Here is a 24,314-nt window from a genome sequence, read left to right as displayed (position 1 = left end):
TCACAAGACTTGATTTCACGGGAGCTTACAGATGTAATTTGTTTGCGTTGTATGAACACGGGGTCAACAGAAATGCCGAGCAGCATTTATCACAAATAATTTGGTAATTAGAAAAGATGCAGGCTTATCAGGCAGACCTGCAGCGTAGCCCGAACAATTGCACAATATATTAACTTCACTTGGTGCGGCGGTTTGTGCTTTAAATACAACCATTGATAGCACAGCTGTAAAAATCTTAGCATCAGTATAAACGTTAAAAATCGGGCCACTGGAGGATCTGAGGTTGACGACGGAACAAGACCTCACATTGAGGGCCCGTGGGGGGGTGTCCCAGGCTGATTCAGTCCGATTGTGCTGCACAGCCAGCCGGCAAAGTCGACCTGTTCTGCTTCAGACAGTTTGATAAAGGAATGCACCTGAAGAACAGGAAAGTTGTTCAATGAGACGGAGAAGAGTTGAGAACACTTCAAATTCACGCTTACCGTCAGTTGTTTTAGGTCTGCCCTTTCTGCAGGGTTTTTGATCAAACTGCAGGGGAGAGTAGAGTAGAATGCAGTGCACTGAAACACCAGTGGGTGGCACAATTAAAGATTTAGGGTTAAAGATGATGTAAATAAGTTACATACCATTTATATACAAAGTCTTGAAATTCAGAGCCAAATATAGCGGGGAGCTTTGGCGGTGGCTGAAAACGAGAGGCTTTGTTAGTACCCATCTGACCGAGGACATTGAGAGATGTGGCCATCGCTTACCTCGTTGACGATGTAATCAAGCAGCTCAAATATGGCCATTGGTGGTCTGTCAGATCCGTATGCTGGGATGGTGTGAAAAAAACATCAATGAAATAATTCCCATCTGTTAAACAGTTTATCCAGATGATATTCAGTCTTGAGTTGCCGCGATGAAAAGGCTGAGCCAGCATCGTGTCAGACTTACCGCTGCCAGGGCGCCCAGGCGGCAGAGGCCTCGGGAAAGACTCGGGGGAAGCTGCGTCCCCTTCCACTGGGAAGCCAAAAATCTGTTCCAGCTCCTTGGCGTCAGGCGGGGGGATCGGGAAGCGGCCGATGGCCATTTCGACCAGGGACAGGCCCATGCTCCAGATATCTGACTGAACAGAGTAATGGGTGCCCTGCAGACGCTCCGGCTGCAGAACACGCATCATGTCATTAGTTAGACCAGAACAGCGGCGTGAAAAAACGGGACAAAGGAAAGCCTGAAACTACGAGAAGGCAATCAGAATGGATTTTTTATTATTTATTTTGCCATGTGTTCCAGTAGAGACAGTAGTCAGTTCTCGTGTATGTCTGGACTTGTAATTAAAAAATAAGCAGAGAAAATGCAGATGGAGTACACAAAAGATTATTTGTATTCAAATATTTGCCTAATTTCTCTGTAGATCTAATGGAAATGAGCCGTCACTGCTACCATGAATAAAAAATGAATGAATCCCAAAATGTAATTAGTTTTTGAAAGGGCAAATGGCGCTCAGCATGGCAGTCGCTCATCAGTGGTGTGAATAATGGAAGCTGCTCAGCTTGTCTCCGTGTGGGCCCGTCTGTTAACGCCGATGCTTAAAAGATTGCAGCTGACTCGACAGGACGTCCAGTCACTGTTTGTAAAGGAGACTCAAAAGTCAGGTGAACTCCATCGTAGAACGTGTGCCACTGTTTGAACTCACAGACATGTAGGAGCGCGTGCCCACAAAGGAGTTCGCCATGGAGTCTATAAGCTGTCCACTCACGCCGAAGTCACACAGCTTGATCTCGCATCGGGAGTTCACCAAGATGTTCGACGGCTTGACATCTGAAAGAAGGGTGTGTAGTAAGGAGAGCTGCAGACGAGGGTTCAACAGGAAATGTCCAATCACACCTCAGTGCATGTTGAGCTGATTGTCCTGTGCCGCATGTGCTACAGCATTTTAAAAAGGAATTAATGTGAGGTGGTTCAGTGATCTGGTTTACATTATTTAAACCAAACAGGCTTCATCGTTACATCCAGCCTTAAAGAATAAATGAACTTCGGAAATTGAACTGAAAGTGATTGACCTCTGTGCATGATCTTATGCTTCTCCCTCAGGTAGGACAGTCCTTTTATGACCTAGAAAAACAAATATTACGTGTCATTCCAGTCAGAAATCTGAAGGCTTGCCCCCCCCCCCCCCAAAAAAAAACAAGGCATGAACTAAGACTGAATATGCATCAGTGATCACACAAATACATCTTCAGTTGGAGCTACTCACAGCGATGCTGACTTTGCCAAGGATCTTCTCTGGAATCTTCCCTGCCATCTTCAACGACTGGTCCAAGGAGCCACCGTCCTACAGTCGGCAAAGAAGGGGAAAGCAAAGGAGAGCATCGCAGCATGACAAAGCTGGCATCGTGGCGGTGCATGCGGAAGAGAAAACACTTACACTACCCCATTAAGCAGCATTCAAAGTTAATGCCATGCAAATACACTGGAGATCATAAAATATTAAAGATAAGTACCATGTGCTCCATACAGATGCTGATTTCTCCATCACTGTAGAACGCTCCATAAAAGCCCACGATGTAGGGGGAGTTACATTCATGCAGCACCTGCAGCTCCCGAATGATCTGGTTCCTAATTGCTGGTTTGATCTCTAGGTGGATAAGCTGGAACGCAAAAGACATCCGGTTTTACTTCGATGCCATTCTGAAAACAGCCTGTGAAATGTCCGAAATGGCTTTATTCTATTCACTACACCTCCATTTAGGCAGCAACCAGGGCCACCATCTTACCTTCCTCGCCATAATCAGACCAGAGGGTCTGTGGGAGACCTTGAAGACGACCCCTCCATTGCCTGCACCCAATTCACAGATCTTCTCAAAGTCATCATCCTTCAGCTCCCCCACCTTCTGCTTCTGCGTCAGGAAGGCCTCCAGGCGATTCCTTTGCTGCTCGTCCAACTCAAGCTCCTCGAGTTTCTTCTGCAGCGCCTCCAAGTTTGTTCTTAGAAGGAATGCAAAGAAATGGAGTGAAGGATGAGTGATTCATGTATTATTAATGCACGCGGTCGAAAGAGACTTTATCCAAAGTGATGAGCAGGTCCACGCTGTGTCCAGATTATATTATTGAAACCGCGGAGAGAGTCCGAGCATCGTGTTTGAATGCGACTATCACTGCCTGTCCCTCCGGGAGGAATGGCAACAAGAGCCAGACAGTTTCAATGATCCTTCCCTGATCTCACAATCAGGAGTCGCCCCATTAGCGCTACTGCTACTCCACCGATGCTGTTGTCATGGCGATGCATCATCTTTTGAAATCAATGGTGGGGCGAATTGCTTTGATGACTCCTGTCTGTCAGTACGCTGCAAAAACAACAACTATTCAGGATATGATATTTTCAATAGTGAAATCTAAGGACAGAATTATAATTATTATTTAAAAAGTCATAAGTATGCTTTTTAAATAATATTTGTACTTAATCACGACTCAGTGGAGAGCAACTAGAAGACGACGGTATGCTTCTCTTGTAACCACACAGCAAAGACAGGGTTAAAGTGTTTTATTTCCTGACAATAGATCTACATATCCATGGAGACGCGGTGCTGAGTTTGAGTTGGTTGTGCTGTGGGTAGCGTGGGCGCTTAGTCGACAAGAGCTGGGGGGGGTGTGTGGAAGAGGCTGGAGATGCCGAGAAGAGCCTGAAATGCTCTCCACATCGCATGTATGTGGGAGGAACTACAGTAGCTGCACACCACAACCCCCTCCCTCTGGATGCATGCAGAAGAGAGCACAACGCTGGCTTTCCATCCTCCATCCACACACTGTCCAAGGACACGCAGCACAACGCGAATGCAAAAGAGCTCCGCAGGTTGCCACAGCGTGCCATCTGTCATGAAATACGGGTTTTCACCAACTTCAACTATACCAATGACTGCAAAACCTCACAAGCGTTACCAAAAATAAGATGATCTGTTTATGTAAAATAGAAATTCTAGAGCACTTGAAGTTTTTAAATGTAAGTAAATCAACTACAGAGGCCACAGTTGTGATATCGTCATAACGTTATCCCTTCAGGGTGACGGTAAATCTGTTTACAAACAAAACTTGAAACGTTTCAATTGAATTTTGTGATAAAAATCTGGTTGCGAAAACTAAAACCATTTAGGTCACCAGCAGAAGCTTTTGGATCAGTCCTGTGGAGCATCGGAACTGCAATGAAACTACGGATATGAAAATGTAAATACGCTTGTATGATATATCACAAATAAGACTGCATTTCCTTTATCTATTTTTGCCGGCAAGAAACCTTAACAGGGTTTAAAGTGAAGGGAAAGTTATACTTTATAAAGTGTGCATATCTCTGGATAGCAAACAGGCACAAATATGTCTGATGTTAAAAAAAAAGAGGGTCATAGTTTCTAATCTATGAAGAATAAACATCACAATCTCTTTACAACCTTTTCACATACTCATTTGAAGTCTTTATTTATTTATTTACTTTTGGTAACTTTTTAAGTTATCTTGCGAACAGACAGACAGACAGACAAAATCATTGGTACATTAATTAAAAATAAATGTTGGTTGAAGCTAAGCTAAACAAGATAAGATATGATTCTGGCTATTGCTTTGTTTGTAATTCACTGCAAAAGACCCAGAAGGCCTTCAACTGGATGAGCTAATGATGAAACAATAAAATATTCCACCTCTGCAACACATTAGATAACTGCCAACACAAAGGATGATATGTTATGTAATCCTCTAGCTGCTGGACTGACTGCTATTCTCTCAGTGAACAGAGAAGTAGGAGAGTCACAACAGTTCAACATCTCAATCACAGCACACGCCTTTGTTGGAACAAGCCAGCGTAAAAGTTTACAAAGCACCAAGTCTCTGCAATCATGGCTGGTCACATTCACAGCATAAAAAAACACAAAGCCTGCCCTCGATCAAAAGATTTGTGAAAATTGGGCAAAATAAGTACAGGTCAAAATGTCATATTTAAAGTAAACTAATAAACAAAACAATTTAATTTAACACTCGGCTACTGTCAGGAAAACTAGAAGAATCAGGAAAAACTATTGCAATCGCCACACAGCGACCCAATATATTAACCCTCTGGCCTACAATATGTCTTCATCTGAATTTTAACTTCTATCAGTGGAACATCATATGCTATTCATGCCAAGGTATTTATTTTTATTTGCCCATTATCATTTCCACCCCCAAAAATATTATCTAAGTGTTCAAGAATGTCTGTATTTTGCAACATTGAAGTGAAAAAAGTGATCCAGAGTGTGCATCTGTGACAGGATCCAGATCCAAATGAAATAAATGGTCCATCTAGTGACATTTCTGAGATGTCTTCCAGATAAGTAAACAGACGGTTAGAACAAGAAAATGCTTCTGGAACAAGATCTGCTGTTTTAGACTTGCTTCTACTATTATTCAAAACTGAACATAATTCATAATATTCAGTATTTTCTGTACTCTCACAAAAAAAAATGTTTGATAGTTTCAATTTGGGCTCAATAGCAATTTGCTTTTACACATTTCTTACATTTGATAGCATAAATGATTGACAATTATACGTATCACCAGGGATCAATCAGTCATCAATCAGCAGGTAGGAGGACCCTAGAGGTGAATGGATCAGGACACTCACTCTGTGGCTCCGGTGCCGTTGATGGTGTTTCCATCGGGGATCGGGGCGAGCTGGATCGGCTCCGGCTTCCTTCTCTTCTGCATGTCAGGCAGGAGAAACCAGCTGATGCGCAAACACGCGAGCTGTGCGGACGCGGAGCTGCGGAGGGAGCGCAGGGATTACGCAGCTGGGCTACACGGACCGACACGGGGAGGCTGACAGCGGGGAGCTCATCAGACGGAGCCGCGGATATTCTTAATGGGTGGACGTGAACGATGCGGAGACGAGCGTCACCAAAACGTTGAGGTTCGTCTTCCGGACTGTGTTTCTGTCGTAGGACTGCGCCCCCCTCTGCTGGTGATGGATGGTGGCGTGTCTGACAAAAAAACAAACACTGGGATTTTGGAAATAACCTGGACTCGATCCTGCTGAATCAGACAGTTTCCCCTTTACACATTTCCCGGCCTGAGATATAAAAAGTCTCTCATCTTTTTCATCCATTGTATTACCTTAAATGTTTAATACTCCCAATATGTCCAGAATAGACATTACAATAATGTATTATTTCTATTGGGTGTTGTAAAAGTCTGTACAAAATATTATAAAATCAACAATCAGAAATAATTTAAAACTTCAAAGCAAATAGACTGGAAAGAGTCTCCTTCCATGCTGTCCTGGTTGACATGCCTCTGCATGACATTTTGGAGCAGCAGCTCAACCATTTAGAATTAAAATGATAAAACAAGCACTATCTTAGTAAATGGAGGTAACTGTTTCAAATCCAGTATCTGGATCCAAATTTGCATAAAATTTAGGCCTGTCTCTCCACAAAATGTAATTGAAATCCATTTAGAAGCCTTCAGATGGTCTGTGCGGAGGCTGACACTGTCGGATCATGTAACCTCCATTATAGTTTTCTTCTATTTAATGCAGCACAGCTTTTAGAAGCAGGCCTTAAATGAAAACTGCCCAAATAAAAGGGTAACTATGTCTCTTTAACATATTATTTTATAGATCACGTTCTATTTTTTCACTCTTCTTCCAACTCCATTAATGATCACACTCTTCCAGTGAATCAATCAGCTTGTCAATCTCTGAAAGCCCTTCACTTTATGGCTTTAAAGCGTGAAATATAGTATAATTTATAATAATAATAGTAATAATAATGTGCCGTTTTCTTGTTTAAAATAAGTCATTTGGGTGTACTGACCCTTAAACAGTCAGAAACAGAGAAAGTATTCATGCCAGGAATCACTGTACAGCAAACACATCGAGGAGGATGACAACTGAATATCATCAGATGCTATCAAGGCCGCCATCAGCCTCAGACTGTAAGTCCAATCATATTTATGCTCCAGACGTTGAGGTGCTGCGCTGTGCCACAAGGAGACAGCTAGATGAGACATAAAAGGAACAATCTCAGAAGCATTGATTGAGGACAAGCTGCAGCCCTGGAAACCCAGAATACGCTGTCTTGTTTGATACTGTGGATTTGTTGCCTCATCCAAAACTACTTTGTTTGGAGAAGGTGGGATTTATGGTCAGGGATTACAGAAGACCACAAAGGAGGCGTCTGAGGCAGCAGATAAAAGCATGCAGTTGCTCCTAAAGAGAAGAGAGCAAACAACATCATAAATCAGTCCAATGAGTAAGACAAGATATTTTGCAACATGATGGGAACGTCATGGTATTGCTTTCTCACAGATTTAACAGAATCACCTGTAACAGAGACATTGGTTTGTTCTGGTTTACCTCACCTTTTGAGTTCTAACACCGGGCAGGATGGAGTATAAACTTGGGGACAAAATGTGACTTTTTTCCTACTTTTTAAATGACTGAAATTTGTTTTCATGAGTGTGTTGCTTTTTTAATGGCTGGCACTGATGGAGAAAAAAAGACTACTTTAAAAGATATAGAAGTATAAAAGGTTGGTTCTCTTATCAGCAATGAACATGCAGTCAAAAGAAGAAAAGAAGAAATTTGGGTCAAGATTATTTGAGAATACAAAATAAATGTGTAAATATAATATAATTTTTCCAGCGCTTGAGAGTTGCATTAGATTTTCCTGTTTTGTCTCTCACCCAGTCACCGTGGGAATGTGGATCTGTTTGGGTGAGATAATTCAACAAGCTATTACAAATGTTCAGGCAACATTGTCTATTTTTGCTTTTGGGCAGATGCAGTCTATCTGGTTTTGGGCCAAACGCAGCACACAGAGGACTGAATGCACTCAGTGTGACTGCAAACACAGCTCTGATAAAGTCTAAAAAGCTCGGCTGAGACTGAACACGTACGAGTGAAGCACTGAAATCTGAACTCACACACAAGTGGGAGCATTGCATGTTTGGTTTCAGGCGGTGCTCAACTGCACGAGTTCAAGGAAAACATATGGCGAGAGCAGCCCTCTGCTGTTAGTTGCACACTGTGGGGTAACTAAATACATGTATGTAGTTTGTGCAGCTTTTCACCTCCACTCTACATGTCTATACAGGGAGAGATTACAAAATAATACGAATTCTTACTAATTCATAGAGAATAATCACCTCCAAGTAAAAAAAACTATTAGCTGACAGATTACCTCGGGCAAGGAGGTAATATTTTTGAGAGGGCAATTGCAAGATATTTGCTTCTGACTTCATGGATAATGCCTACAATTGTTGGACAGAAAGCACAAGGTGGCATTCCTCTTACATCATATGTGATCAAATAATGATGGACTTGTATTTAAGTGCTGTTTCAGTTTGGTGAATTTGATGCATCCTCAAGGGTTCCTGAGCCGCATCGCGGGCAAAGTTTTCTTGAATAATGATCTTGTTGGGATTCCGAAGTCAAGGGGTAGCCTTTCATCATCAATGTTGAAAGTCACACTGTCATTGCCATTTAGATTCCGTAATGACAGGAGCTGAGCTACCTTAATGTGGGTTCCGGCTCTCTGTGTGCCATTATGGGACAGGAAGTATATTCCACCCTGCAGGCTCTGGGCTTCCGTGTGTGATTTTCCAAGCAGAGAATGAGTATGGAGCAGGCACAGATGACATATCCATAATATTAATTTTAGTACTCCATAGCACTTACTATGTATATACTCACTGCTGGGTCCACTTGTTTATTTATTTATTGTTCTGGATTTGTTTTTTGACAATAAGGAAAATATAGAATGTCATCAGATTTAGATTAAGAAATTAGATTAAAAGATATTTAGTATCTCTCTCTCTCTCTGTCTCTCTCTGCCTGACTCTATCAAATTTAAGTAAGTAAATTACTGTCAGGATTTAAATCTTCCATGTAGTAAATCAAAATGGAAATCTTGTCAGTTGTGGGAAGCATCGGAATTGGAATTTGTGAAGCTACTGATGCCTAAAACATCGCTCTGTCAGGACTCTAAACCTTTACAATGGAGTGTCTGTCTGTCACCAGCAGGTGAGAATATCTATCTATCTATCTATCTATCTATCTATCTATCTATCTATCTATCTATCTATCTATCTATCTATTTTTATGCCCCCAACAGGTTGTGTACCTTAAAAATGTTTTAAGACGCTTCATTCACTGGCTAACATAAGAATTACTAACATTAAAGACGTTGTGTGTACAATTACTGTGTGTGTGTGTGTGTGTGTGTGTGTGCGTAAAAGTGTAGGTCTTGGAGGAGGCGAGGGGCGTCCAAGATCAGCATCAGCGTCCATGACGTCACCAGAGTTTAAAGTGGGCCGCGCTTCACCCTGTGAAGAAGAGGAGAGAGACAGAGGAGGGAGGACGCAGCGGCGGCTCCTCACGCAGAACACAACAGCGGAGTCCTGCACTTTGCTGTGTGATGAAACGACCCGGACTGAAGTCCAGAAGCAGCCGAACCTGCTCCAAGCTGCGCAAATTAAAGATGGAAGACCCCGTTACGCAGTGGACCCGCTGAATTGCGCCTTGCTCAGGGCGGTAACTTTACATCTCAAGTCTCCTGACGGGTGAGTTCAATTGTATTTTAGTATGAAACGGAACAATACACGCGTCCCTGATAATGCAGGCGCGTCAGGAACCATCGGCAGCGCGCTCGGTGGCTTCGCAGCTGTTTTACTGAGAGAAATATGTTTGTTTGTTTGTGTGTGTGAAGAGGCCCGCAGTAACTTGTAAATCATTACTGCCTGCTTTATATGACAAATTGTGCGATCTAATTAATTAAGCTATTGGCGAGTCGATCCCATGGAAATGAGTGTGCTGGAGAGTTTTTTATCCACTGCAGCCATGCATTGTTTTTTTTAATTCTATATATATATATATATATATATACTTTTTTTTTTTTACATGCCTCATATTCTGAATGTTCTGCCAGGAAATTATATAGAGATTTAAAAGCTTCTTGCAATGTAGCGCATGCTTATAACAACAATAATAGAGACGTCTGTTGGTTTTAGGGACCTAGTTGTAATGACTAATTCTCAACATACATTCATTTCTTGGTTTCTATTAAATTTCACATCTGACACTTATGGAATGCAATGGCTTCTGAGTCCAATATAATTGTCTCGATGAGAAGTTCAGATAATCTGGTGTCCTTCAACGTCTAGGATGAGGAGAGAATCCAGAAGACATCTGCCGGGGCTGAACATTTTGATTCACGAGGATCATCTCATGCAGTTTATTTCTGATCAACTAGATGGCAACAGAGCGCAAGCTAAAGCAGCTGGTCAAACTTGCATTATAGTCATTGAGCAGGTTGGCAGTGGCCCGCACACTGCATCAACATCTGCATTAAAGCAGTTTGTCTTGTTTTATAATTACACCTGCATCATCACATTGAGGTGGCACGCACCGAGTCCTGACTCGGAGCCCAACACTATAAAACACTTAAGATTTGCTTGTTCTACGTTCCCTTTGATGACTTCAGTTTTTTGTGGCTACACATTTACGTTCTTTAACCACTTCTGAATTTGAACTTTCTCCCCCCCCCCACATAACCAATGATAACAACACATGTGTATGTGCCAATAATTCACACCCTGCAAAGCCATTTCCAATTTAGAATTACTGTGTGCTTTTACATAAGGATTATTTTCTGTTGTTTGAGACTTTCGTGTCAGTATATATAATTTATATGACCAGATCCACAAATCAAGTATTTATTTTTGGCATATATTTTGTTGATAAAAACAGTCTATCTCTGACATGTCGACATTTCTTGACGTCATCAATAATATTTCTAATAACAATAATTGTTTCTGCTTTATTTTTTCTAGTTGGTTTTCATTTTGTCTGTTTTAACTTAAAAATACGATAATTTTCCGAGCCACGTAGTTTATCTGATAAATTAAATATCCTCTTATTAAAAATAATTCACAGTCTTTAATCGACAACATTATTTGGCCAATGATTTTCATCACAATTACTATGTGCAGCCATGTAAAAAATTATGAACAATGTAATTCTAATGATATCTATTGCATGTACAGAGCATTTGGATTGATAGCGCTTTTTTTATTTCTTTTAATTTTTTGGCTCACGACAGCAGTATCAGTCCGCCGGGGATGGCGGGCGCTTGGAAGCACTCTGACATGATGAATTCACTTCAAGTTGTTTTCTCCTCCAATTAAATGGCCATTCCCTAAATGTGGTGATACGTATATTGTTGTTGTCTACCATCTGGTGGACCTGCAGTGTTAGAGTTGTTCAAGCTGTGATTTTATACAACTTTTTCCAGCAACGAGCGGTCATGCTGCAAGTAAACAAATTGATACTCAGTTCAGCTTCAGTGGCCCGGCCCTCAGAAGAGCCAAGGACTGCATTTGCCACAGAGCCGCCATGAATTCTTAAGTAATTTAATGAAAAGTGAGTCGACACATCTTTGTCTCGTTTTCTGAGCTACTCTGAAGGTGTCTTGTGCACTTGACAGTTTGGTTCTTAATATGTGCACTTTACAGTCCAGTAAACCTTTTCAACTTGAAGCTCTGATGTTTGCTTCAATCAATATGTTTAATTAGTGCTGATTAATGAATAGCTATGGATGCGTAAGGCTGAAAGCTTTCTCTCTTAACATTGATTTGTTCAATTGGTAACTAAGCAGAAACTGATTTTCATGGCAGAAATTTTATCATAGCAATTCACAATGTAGATTTGACAGAGAGAAAGAATACTTTAGATTAGTGCGTAAACAAGTTACATTTCCTTTTAATTTAGAGAACAGAAATTCATTATTTGATGATTCAATAAATTCAATTAACACTTGATGAGCTGGTGGTTTGAACTCACAAGATCAATAATCCCTTAATTACACGTGAATTAAAAGATTTGGAAAGACTCATTAGCATCTGTGCTAAGTGATAGTTTCCCTCACAGGCCAGATATGCTGCTGCTTGTGTGAGTAGTCTCCAGCTGCATCTTGGGATGTGTAGCGTGCACAGTGAGAGGAGGCATAATGAATGCGTTCAGTCCACTTCAAAAAGGCAAATCCTAATAGTCAGCTCAGCGTTATAAATGTGACACGGGCTGGGAGGACGACATGTAAACACCTCGATGTGCTGTAATATTTTGAGGCTGTGTTTCTGGAGTTTGTTGTTTTGAACACGGCTCTCTGTCAAGGCCCTTCAGTTGTAACAGCTCCAATGACCTTTATTCTGCAAATTAAGCTGTTTTTTGCGTTGCGCTGACTGATAGGTCTTATTATTTCTGCAAAAGTGCATTCAACATTGAAATATACCCTGGGGCCACCACAGCAACTGCATTAACAAAAGTTCATGAAACATATGGAGGCTGCAGTTGGACTTCTTGACTTTTAAAAACGGTGGCATTTACATTTTGCGCGTCTGTGTAGAGGCGTCGAAGACACAGCACGACATATACGCTCCCATCTTATCTATTTCTGAGTCCGTACACATATTTATGCTGCAACCTCTGCTGCATTATTTGATTGGGAAACCAAGACGCAGGTTTGTTTTCCATCTACTTCATCTTGCTGAGAGTCTGGACAGCAAAGAAGAGGCAGGGTTGTACAAGCTTTGTATCACCACACAGTTGCAAAAGTGCAAGGTGGCGCAAAAAAAAAATAATCTATGACCACAACATTTTGCTCATCGCTGAAATTGTAAAAGAAAAGCGAAATCTGCAATTTAGATTCAGGTTCAATTCCATTGTAGCTGTCCCAAAGGTCTCACCATGTCTGCATCTGATTATGCTTGCATACATTTAATTAATAATTCGACTATGCACGGCATTGATGTCGGTGCGGAGCAATAGATTTGATGCTGATGCCCACCCAGCCTCAGAAATGATGAGCTCAGGTAGATTTCAGATACGGTTGCTCCACCATGGCGCTGTGATAACCCCCCCTCCTTCAGGTGCAACCACTCCTGGGGAGGAATGCCATGGACTGCGGCTCCCGATTACTGCCTGCATGGCTACGGTCTGATTAATGCACTCATCAGTTCTTTTCTTGTTTGCTTTAATGACAACCGTGTCCCTTGTGGCTGCATTGCGACTTTTTGCAAATACTGCTGATGCATTCACTGCCTTTCAACTTCCTTTTTGTTTTTGCGTCTTGTACAGAGACCGCTGCAATAAAGCACGAGTCTTAGGACATGACTAGGCTGTCAGTTACAGTACAGGGAACTGCATGACACATTTTCCAGCAGAAGGACAGGAAATACAAAATCTGAAGAGATGAGCAGTGATTAGATCCCAGCATGGTGGGATGTGTTGTCCTTTGTTGATAACGGCATTATTCATCTCTATGCCTAGACAAAAGTCACCTTTTCTCTGCCTCTGCACGTCATGTTTGGTTTACTCACTGACTGGCTTTTTCAGTTGAGTTGGATGACTTATAATTACTGCAGAGCTGAAAAATGATTTAATCTCTTAGCCTGCAGAGGGGGAAAAAAAAGATATTCAGTGTTCCACTTACATTTTGTTTAATTTCTTCTCTTGACAACTGAGATTATTGGGAGTGAGTAGAGAATTGAAACATGCTGAAATGTAATCTTTATTATTAATTTGACAGCATCAAAAAGGTGCTGCGAGGCGCTAAGTGTGCCTTAAAATGCTGAGAAAATCTAAACGGATGTGATTCGCTCAAGCATCTCCCAGCATTCCACAGTGGGAACCTTGCCGTCAAGCTCATATAGAAATATCATAGGAATTATCGTTCATATTGCACAGTACTTCTGTAACTATGATGAGCAACGATCATCATTCTGCAAAATGCAGACGTGGGAGAGTCGTGGTCATGCCACAGTTGGCCGTCTATATGATTGATTTTTAAATTGGACAAAAGATTAATTATGCTCAACTGTCCATTAAGAGGACGGTGCCTGTAGTACCTGGCCTGCGGCACCTTTCAGAGAGATACCTGATCAGTCTATCTGCTTGTAATTGTGTGTGTGTGTGTGTGTGTGAGGGCGAGAGAGAGAGAGATCATGCTCGTGCTTAACATTGATTCAAAACAGAGATGCACACACTCCGTTTCGCTGTTGCTCTGCGTGGATACCTGACGTTTAGCGCCTGGCCTTCAACACATTGCTGCCACATCTCAGCCACACACCATGCTGGTCCTGTTTATCAAACGTTATTATCTCCTCTCATCCTGTCTGATCAGTTCTACTGAGCCGACCCTGGACCATTTTCAAAGTCCAGTGGTGGATCGTTGCGCTTTCAGCGAGGCGCTTTGAGCCTTAACATTAAGCCCATGTGCTTATTCAGCACCCGCATACCTTGCTTGTGATCAATGGCCAGCAGTCAGGACAGTGAATGGCGCATAGATTGAACCACATCTGGGATTTGGAATGCTGAATATCTGCCCACTCATCTGGGGGCAATTCATGAATAATACACGTGGCCATCTGAGTGTCTCATCTCGTTTGCCCCCTCAGAGGCAATGCTTTTACACTCAGACTTGTCCAGAGAGCAGAAGGTAAGGGCAAAAATCCTTGGCACCCCCAGTAGCTGCGGGCAGTCCGCCCGACAGAATAATGGAATACAGGCAGGCTATGCTGTCAGAGTCATTCCATCGTGCAGCAGATTCACCGCTGTGATGTTTTTTGTTCTCGTTTTATATTTCTTGGTTATATATGACACAATTACACACGAGAATTATACATGCTTAACTTACATAGATGATTTTGTCTATTGCAATTCAGTATCCATTCACTAACTTGCATTTTTGTCAGCCTCACGTTCATATTCCGTCAACTAATGCCTCTGACTGGATTCTGTGCATCCTTTGGTCATTATTATTGGTAGCTTCATGCTAGTGATGAAAACAAACATTTTCTGTATCCATCTGGCAGGCTTACTCGCAACACAAGCACTCTTCTCGTTTTTTTGTGTTCAGTTTTTAATGTATTCAGTCTAGGTAGGTGTATTTCACTCAAGTGGATTCAAGGGCATTTGAAAGGTCATAGTGGCAAAAAATTGGGCAGGCGTCTTTAATGCAAACCCAGTTGATGGAGTTCTCATTTCACCAAATTGAGATCACCTGGTTGGACAATGGCCAGCATTTATAAGCGGGCAGAAGCTTGTTGCAAGATTTAATAATAATGATGGTGAGTCATTCCTCTTTTAGTCATTGACAAGTGATTCAGAAGGTTAATGCGCTGCACTAGCAGTGGGAGTAAACCATTGATCTCGAGAGGAATGTGGGAGATGTACCTTTTAGTTGAAAATGAAAAGTTCATATTTCATTCTAATAGGTTATTTTTAGAAAAGAAATCCCACTTAAATATAAATAGACTCTTCTGCAGAGCAATCTTGACTTTGCACTGGCATTTTGCCTGCCATTGATTGATCTTTATTGCATACTGGACCTAAAACGTGTTGTTGTTCAAAAGTCATTAAGTAAATTTACTCAAGTACTATATGTAAGTGCAATTTTGTGGTAAATGCTGTTTCTTGCCTTTCTACTTACTTTTCACTACATTTTAGAGGTCGGAATGAGCTTTTTTGGGTTTTTTTTCAGGTCAACTCAATTTTATTTTAACAGCACTAAATCACAATTAAAGTTATCTCAATGCATTTTCCAAAAAGAGCAGCTCTAGACTGACACTTTATTCTACAGAGACCAAATACTTCTCCAGAGAAAGATCATGGAGACAGTGGTGAGGAAAAACGACATTTTATCAGGCAGAAGCCTCAGTCAGATCTTGAATGAAGATGTGCAGCTCTCTGCTTCGGCTGTTTGGAGGGAAGGAGACAGATAGATCGGCCGATGTGTCTGACTTACTTGACAGGTTACTTGATGGTTCTCAGGTTCTTGAGACTTTACACGAAGCAACTGTGCAAAGATCCCATAACACGGTTTGTTAAAGATTAACACGGTTTGGTGCCCCTCCAATTGCTGTTCATGAATCCTCTTCATATTTAGGACATCTATTGTCTACTGATGTCAAAAATGTGTTTTTGTTCTTTTCTTTCTTCTTCCATAAATGCTTTTTGAGCCCTCGGCTTTATCTTGTGAATACTAAGCTACTCCTAAACTAACAAGAATAATTCTGGACACGGGGGCATTTGAAACAAACAGAGAAGATTCATTGTTTCATGAAAATTAAAATAAGGTCTACTTTATCTTATCTTGTTTGGCACATTTAGAGTTACTGATGTTAATTAGTGCTATTTTCTGTAGGTTTATAATATGATATGTTGAGTAAATGTTGCTGTCGGTACATGTGTTATTTTGCTTTAGTAAAATCGAGGCTTTCCCCATGTAATTCCGCCTTTCTGCATGAATGTATTACTACTTGCATGGATTAAAGGATCCAAGTGCTTCTTCCATGCTGCAGCGCATACCGTGATCAATATACAATTGTACGCTGGCTATTTTCCCAAGTGTAAGACTTAAGTGAACTTGAGTATTTCCAAAATCAACCCACCTCTGAAAATCTCATAGAACACTCGGTGCAGAAAGCAACGTGCAGCCAGGCGCAGGCAGCCCCCCCCCCTCCCCCTCCCCACTCCATGTCCTCTTCACACACCGCTTACCCTGTGACATTTCGGACGAGTTTCTCACTGCTTGGATTCTCACATCTTGGACACTGACACCAAATGAATGAAGACACAAAGAAGACACAAGGTTCAGAGTTGGAAAGGTTTGGAGACTGAGGTGTGAAACTGTTGGAGTGTAAAATTACCCTGGCAGCAGCGGTGTTGTTTCAGCATTTCATGGCGAGCTGCTCAGCTAGTGTCCCTGCTTGCGTGCTCAGTGCCTTATTCACCCTCACCCTCTTTCATTTGTTTCTCCATCCACACCACACCTCTGCTTGAGTTTGACCCCCCGTCCTCTGTAGAGATTCCAACTTTATGAAACACGGCAATGACAATCTTGCGTGTTTAGCATGCATGGCAGTGCAGTTGTGCTTCCTTGACCAGAGCCGCAGACTAATAAGAGCCGTTTCAGTTTTGTACTCTTGATGGGAGAGAGAGCAGAAGGTTGCACTGGCTAATATTCACACATTAATTTCTCCAAAGATGTCCAACCGTTCACCTGCAGCTCTCATCTCTTGCAATAATTCAGAGGCCGACTAATTGTCTGTGTGGGGAAGGAAGCAAGCAGGCCATAACTGGTGCAAGAAGGAGGCTCACTGGTGAGCCTGGCAGCAGGATGCCAGCGTCAGACCACAGGGAGAGAGGACAGACATGTTGCAGAGGGCATTGCAACACATTTAGCTGTCATTATAATTCCTGGGGTTTGTTATTAGAGCCATGGAGCAAAACATTGTGACCAAGCAGCAGGAGGAGCTGCGTGACATGAGGCACATTATCATTTTGGTGATTGTTTCACTAATTAGATTTCTTATGGAAATTGTAGGCCTAAAGCTGTTAATTGGTGACATATTTATGATTGTGGATTCTGTGGATAAGCACCTAAATCCAATTAATAATAATAAAAAAAAAAAAGTGATTGTGTTTGACTGTACACCCACCGTATGAGAAATGAGGGATAACTTGCTCTATGACCTCTTCTATTATCTGTAGTTGATGATCATGTTTATTCACATTAGCTTCAGATTTTTTTTTTTGGCTCCTTCAAACCATGTCTGAACAGATGGCTCTGCCGCGCCTCTCCCCTGTGTGTCTAATTCTACATTCATAAAGCAAACACTACACTAGATTAGTTTCTCTGATGTCCATGAAGCAATCGCTCATTATTGCCTGGGGTTGAGAGTGGGCAGACGCCTTCCTGGGAGCATACAGGACAGCATTTGTCTGCAGAAAGTCTTTGTGCCTAGAATGAAAGAAATAAAAGTATAAAGAGTGGAGGCTCCCTCCAATGGGCCGTGCCTTGTGTTGGCCTGGCCTGTGGTAAAGCAAGGTTATTCAGATGAAAGATGGTGTTGAGATTAGTGAGCCCTGTCTGAGCGCTTGGACATCCAGCGTGCAGCACTGCGTGATTTATGAGAGTCGTGATATCAGCGGTCGCCACATGAATAAACCATGTGGCCAGAATTAAGCTCCTGTTAAACGACGCGCAGCATTTCCCCAGGTGCCTCAACCTCCAAGTTGAAATCAGTCATGAAAGTTGTGTTGATGCTGTTGTGCGAAATCCATAGCAGAGCACTTCAGCATGGCCCGGAACAGCAGCTCAGGATCCACCAGGTTTAAATCTTCTCTGGGGAGCTTTAGAATCATTGACATTTCCTACGGCTTTACCAGCACTGAAGGCTGGATGGTTACACATTCATTACGAGTTGCAGACAGACTTGAAACACCGTTTTTATAACACAACTCCAGAATGCAATTAAACTAAGTGGAGAGGATAGGAATGTCTGTTTTTACAGTTGCACTGCAACTTATGAATATTTTCTCAATTAATCGATAAAAGCAAATGTCTGAAAATAGTGAAAAATAAATTAGACGTCAAGTAGCTTTGTTTTAGACAAACTATACATTCAAGAAATCCTTTCAGTTTCAGGAAGTGTTCCACTGAAATGAACGAATCCTTAAAACTGATCAGCAAAAGCGACCCTAGCTCCTTCAACAATCTAATAAGACCTGTGCGTACTTGGTGAGTAATCCTACTAACTAACAGACAGACAGAAAATCCAATACCTGTGAAAACTTCAACTCCTCCTCCGTCCTCATATTAAATAAATGAGTAGTAGATATGATAATCCAGAGCCAGGACTAAGCAGCATTATGCTATAGAGTGTCCGAAGTTAGAAGTTAATCCGTAGGTTTATGTCAAGCTGGCCTGCTGATTCATTCAAGGTGCAATAAAAAAGTAAAGTACCCAGGAGTGCGTTTTTATTGACATCAGGTAGAAGACATTGCTGCCTTGGCTGCACTTCATGCTGTCAGCATTACTGAAATTCCCATAAATGCAGCGACAAACACTCTCTCGGGCTTTATGATTTCAATACACTTGATGCCAGTTCCCACTTTTGGTCTCTTTAAAGTGACGTGCATGCAGAGAGGAATAAAACTACAAATCAGGAGAAACAGAGGAAAAGCACTAACTAGATTCCTTGTTGGCATAAAGGTCAGAGCAACCAACTAAATATTGAATGGTTGTTATTTATTTCTTTTGCACAATCTGTGGTGGAAGAGGGTTTATATGCCTTAGTTATATAAAGGTAAAAATACCGCAGTGTAAAATGACTGCCACAAGTAGAAGTGTTACATTCAAAAGTTAAAATCACAAGCAATATTAAAAAATAATTACAAATTAAAGTGCTCCTAGTGCAAAAAAATACTGATTCTTCTGTACTGATTGTACATCATTGTATTATATATTATCCTTATATATTATTATCACCATTAATATGCAAAGCAGTACTTTATAATACTAATATTACAGCTAGCCAGAGTGAAGCTTTTACAAATGAACCGTTGGGTAGTTAAATGCGCTGGAGTGAAAATACTTTATAATTTTAAAATAATTAGAATTGTAAATCTAGTGGAGTCTCTATAATGTAGAGTAGAGTTTTGTATAATGTACAAAATAGTAATAAACCTGAACAGCATTTTCCACCACTCAGCAGAGTTGCTTAAAATCCTATTTAGAATATTTAAAGGTGCATGGGGGTGTAGTTTTCTAAAGGCTTGCTGGACCATTTGTCAAAAAGTAGCACATATCTTAACGTGTGTAGCTGTAGCCGTGGGAGCCGGCGTCTATGAAGCGCCACACCATGTCCTCCTTAATGAGGCCTGACTGTAAAGGACTAAAAGCCCCCAGCAGCAGAAAACGACGGCCAGCTCTAGGCCCCCCCCCTCTCATCGACACGCTGTGCAGCATGGTTTCACCTGTAACCTTTACATCATTTCAAATAAGGCTGCTCCGGGAACCGTTCAGAGGTGATTACAAAACAGATTGAAGAAGCCAGAAGAATTCTCATAAAAAATGCATATGAGACCTCAGCTTGAATTTAGAGGAGGGCTAATAGGCTGATTGTGTGAAAACATGCTCGACACTGATGCTCACTACCGATCAGGCCTTACTGCTGCTGCAGACAAAATTGCAAAACCAAGCAATCCGTTGACTGGTTTCCATTATGTAAATGTTAAATTAACCCACACATGTTGAAAACTGAGCACTGTGATCAATAAGCACAGCGATGCGTCTTTCAGGAAGCTGGGATCTATATAGTGGATGCGAGCGTCTGACTTGTGACAGTCAGTCATCATTTATGAACGAGTGGAAGTGCTGGTCCTCCAGGGCGGGGTTGTTCCTAACATAATAGCATTGCATTTAAATACGTCCCTCATTGCAGATGCACAACTTAAATCATGCAGACATCTTTCCCCACGGGCAGTGAAGGGGACACTTGTCAATGATTCATTAATATCAATGTTTCATTGGACATCTGGAATTTACATGCGTTAAAGATTTAGACGTTCCTCACCCTTGCACGTACCTTAATGCCACACCGCGCCTCTTGTGCTTTGCATTTGTGTGTCCATCAATAGCCTTAACTGCCGTTTCAGCAGTTTGTCAGCGGGGTCAGAGGCTCAGCTCAGCAGTGAACAGGAGAGAAATTAATTTAAGGGGAATAAGGTCTCTGGAGAACACTTTGCTTGGTGTAATGTGAAAGTCCAAACAGAAACCAGCTGTTTTCATGGATGTCACCAGGCACAAGGAGGAGGCGTAAAGGACAGAGCCCCGAATAATAAGCGCCATATTGATCCAATGTATCTGCCTTATGCGGCGCTTTGTTCCCTCCTGCTGTGTGCAGAATCAACAATGAACAGGCGTTCTCTTGGATCCAGTGTCCTGCTATTAAAAGGGGATTACATTTGAGCCTCTTTAATTTATTTAATCCATTTTCAAATGTTAAAATTCATATTTAAGGGCAGGGTTGTAGTTAGTTGAGACATTACAAAATATCAGGGATTTACTTGTCCTTGACATTCAGATCTTTAGTCGCCATCCTTGCCGAACACCTATAGCTCAGTGGAGGTAGAATACGACTAACGGTAGGTGATTTGATATCATTTTACATCTAGTAGCAATTATGATCCACGGACTAATTTTCCATCTAAATTTTAAAATGTCCTGAAGACTGAAACTAAATTCAATTTGCTTGATTAAAATGTAAAAAAAGAAGAAGTATTTTTTTTGACATAAGCTCTTCATCTTACATGCAATGCATCACCCAAAGGAGAGTGAAGTAATTTGTCTAACAAACATTTACTTGGCTACATCTCTTGGTTTGGTCATGCAGTTCAGATCTGTTCATCAATGAGGTTATGTAGATTTTGGAGGCAGAAATAAGAGGATATAAAATACACAGGTGTCTGCATTTTACCTAAAAATTCTAAAAACTAAAATGGTAACTCTTAATTGTGACCAAATCAAGTACATGTAATTCCACAGCAGTGACCAGGACAGAAAAAAAGATAAAAACCTATATTTTCTCACATAAATACTCACAAAGAACTTTATTTTTATACTTGTAATGAGGCAGATTTTTCTGTGGTTTGTTCTTTCCAGAAGATAAAAACACATCTTCTAAAAATTTGCATTTTGCAAGTTACATGATATAATGAAGCTTCTGTGGACAAGTTAATTTAAGATTGTTCTTTTTTTTGTTTGCCGAGCATAGAAGTCTAAATAATCTTATTTGTGAGTACAAATAGACATACCGACTCCACCTAAATAAATTATTTAGCATTAAAAAGCTCTTGTGTTTGCAAATAAAAGCAGAATTCCCAGTAGATCTGAGAGGCGACCACTTTCTCTGACCCTCTGCAGGCATCATTAGGAGCAGTGTAGTGAGAGAAGCTGCAAACACATCCATGTCCTGTTCATGCCTGCTTTATCATTACAATAACCCTTGCGTAGGCTTTGTTGATGGGTACAGATAACACCATCTTGTTGCCTCGTGGAGGAGCCACTTGCAGCGTTTTTGAGCGAACAGAGTTAATTTTGTTAAGCCCTCTTGAGTTAATGTTGGCTTTTATCCCTGTCGATAAATTTTTGTGTCTATGGATACCAGGTAGGAGGAACACCGAACAACGTGGGTGCGTGCGGAGGTTGCGCTCAGTAAATTGGTCTTCATAGAGCCACCTTCGTGAACCATACTCGTTTAGATTTTTGATCCTGTAAGAAAAGTATGCACTTATGTTTCTGCATGCGTGTGAGAGCAAGCACAGAAGCATGCGTCTTCCGTATGTCAGCATAAACTCATGATTTTCTTTCTCTCCCACAGATCTGTGACTTGTCATCACTTCAAACGAGTGCATCGCTCTCTCTCTCTGGGCACAGCGGCGATTCGGTCAGTTTGTGCTTCCACAACCCCTTCAGTATCCACAGAAATTACGCAGGGAACACAGGCCGTGGGATTCGGTGAGGTGAAACGCCATGTGGCGATAATAGCAGGATTTCATTCAGGATAATCCCAGGTTCATCAATTTTTGGCCTGCCATTCAAGGCTTGTGACTGAGAATGTGAGGTGGCACGTTATGAGGCATTTCCCAGAGCTATTTAGAGAAAGACTGAGTGAGGTGGTCCAATCAGAGGTGCATGGAAAGCCTTAGTCAATCAAGCAGGGTCATGGAGTATTTAACAGGATTGTTTCAGGGAGTGGCCAGAACATGAAATCAGCTGTAGCCCTTTAATACGTGTGCTTCTTGATTAATCACCCTGTTAAGGAAATGAACATGGCTTTAAGCTCTTAGAGGAAATGGCAGTCTGATTGATTGCCTCTCACACGTGAATGAACTACATGTGACTATCACTGCGGAAGATTAGCCGAACATGTCAATGTCTGTGTTACTGGATACAGTCACTCAGAAATATTGAACACACGGCCAATAACACACTGAAGCACACACAATACGTCACGTCCACGGCAACAAGACCATCAATCACACATTGTGTTTCCTGCACAATACAAAATACAGAATGAGTTTCCTGCATTTGCTTCATGTGTTTGTTAGCAGAACCATGTCTGAGATATCTGTTGTAAAGTTAAGAGGTCGTCTTCCATACGTAAAATACGGTCATTTGTTACTCCTAATGGGATTTAGGTATTAACCCGTAGCGTGCGACATGTTGCCTGCCAGTCATGCGTGTCACCACATAATACATCCTTTATCTTCTGCAGTGATTTAATTAGGAAAGATCGGCACAAGTAGCAAATCCATCAGTGTCAATGCCTGTTGAATCATATGCACTCTTTCTGCCTGCACATCTAATGAAATAAGCTGCTGGTCTAAACTCATTAGCTGTCACTGTCATTTCTGCCGCCGCTCACTGGGTAGAGCGCAGGCACGTTTTGAAGGTCTCGCTGAAGGAGAAACGCATGGGAGAAAAGCGCTGAAGGAGAATGGCCATTTATGTATGAGCCATTCGAGCTTGAAAGATGGAGTTTGATGCTTTTGGAAATATTTGCTTTTTCTTGGCTAGAGTTAGTTGAGAAAATTGATTTCACTGAATATGTTAACATAAACAGTCAGGAGACACTTTAGCATAAAGATTGGAAACAAATCAGGAGAGACAGCTAGCTTGGCTCTGTGCAGATATAAAAAAAAAAACAGTGCATTTTAGAGGCACTAATTTACAGGCAGTTTTTTATTCATTTATTTATCTGAATTTGACCGTCTAGATTGTCTGTTTTACCCACGACCCGATTACAGATAAAGGGGTCAAGAAAATAAATGGATTGATTGATGGATGGATGGTTGAATAGTGTGTTTATTGTATTTTTTTTCGAGTGTATTTACCCCAAACATCCAATGAGTTGACTGTACAGACGCATAATCAGAAACTGATGGCTGCTTTTTCCTCTGACAATCTTCCTCCACTTTAGAACTTTTTGTAGCTGGAATTTGCAATTTTTTGCATAATAATAATAATAACATAAATGTATAAATATGTACTTTAATATATATAATTTTGGCAAAATTTTCACATGGAAAATGCAGATGCATGTGTCTAGTATACATCAGATTTTTGTGTGGGAAATATATGATGTAGAAGTTGCGAAAGGCCTTTAAAGGGCTAATAGTACTATTTCAGAACTACTTGAAAAAAAATCAAATGTCTTTACCTGTATGTTGCTCAATACACAACACAAACCAATATTCACAGAACAACAACTATCTTTCTTCTCTGTTCCAGAGTGAAAGATGGGGTCATCTGCCTCCCCGCTAGCCCTGCTGCTTGTTCTGACCACTAGTGTATGGACTCTGAACCCAGATGACCCAAATGTCTGCAGCCACTGGGAGAGGTGAGCATCATTCTGTTGTGTACCACAATACCTTAAATGTAAAATTGGAAGGGGATATGCTGGGT

General features: G+C 41.3%; 2 protein-coding genes across 2 annotated transcripts in view; one reads left to right on the top strand and one right to left on the bottom strand.

Annotated features, from left to right (window-relative positions):
• Nucleotides 1–91: 91 nt before the first annotated feature.
• Nucleotides 92–5,712, bottom strand: map2k1 (mitogen-activated protein kinase kinase 1). The gene is made up of 11 exons (XM_068739140.1): nucleotides 5,630–5,712; nucleotides 2,760–2,970; nucleotides 2,487–2,633; nucleotides 2,240–2,317; nucleotides 2,046–2,097; nucleotides 1,679–1,803; nucleotides 937–1,144; nucleotides 753–814; nucleotides 627–685; nucleotides 483–528; nucleotides 92–416 (listed from the first exon to the last, which is right to left on the bottom strand). The coding sequence occupies exons 1-11, from the start codon at nucleotides 5,710–5,712 to the stop codon at nucleotides 303–305; spliced, it is 1,185 nt and encodes a 394-aa protein (XP_068595241.1). The 3' UTR covers nucleotides 92–302.
• An 18,436-nt stretch (nucleotides 5,713–24,148) lies between these two features.
• Nucleotides 24,149–24,314, top strand: part of megf11 (multiple EGF-like-domains 11) — a 39,438-nt gene continuing 39,272 nt past the window's right edge. The window contains exon 1 of the mRNA XM_068739023.1: nucleotides 24,149–24,249. Coding sequence (XP_068595124.1) covers nucleotides 24,149–24,249 — 101 coding nt within the window. The remainder of the gene's footprint in view (nucleotides 24,250–24,314) is intronic.

The sequence above is a fragment of the Brachionichthys hirsutus genome, chromosome 5 (genome assembly GCF_040956055.1).
Source record: "Brachionichthys hirsutus isolate HB-005 chromosome 5, CSIRO-AGI_Bhir_v1, whole genome shotgun sequence".
Classification (NCBI taxonomy): Eukaryota; Metazoa; Chordata; class Actinopteri; order Lophiiformes; family Brachionichthyidae; genus Brachionichthys; species Brachionichthys hirsutus.
This window is presented reverse-complemented; position numbering and strand designations above follow the sequence as displayed.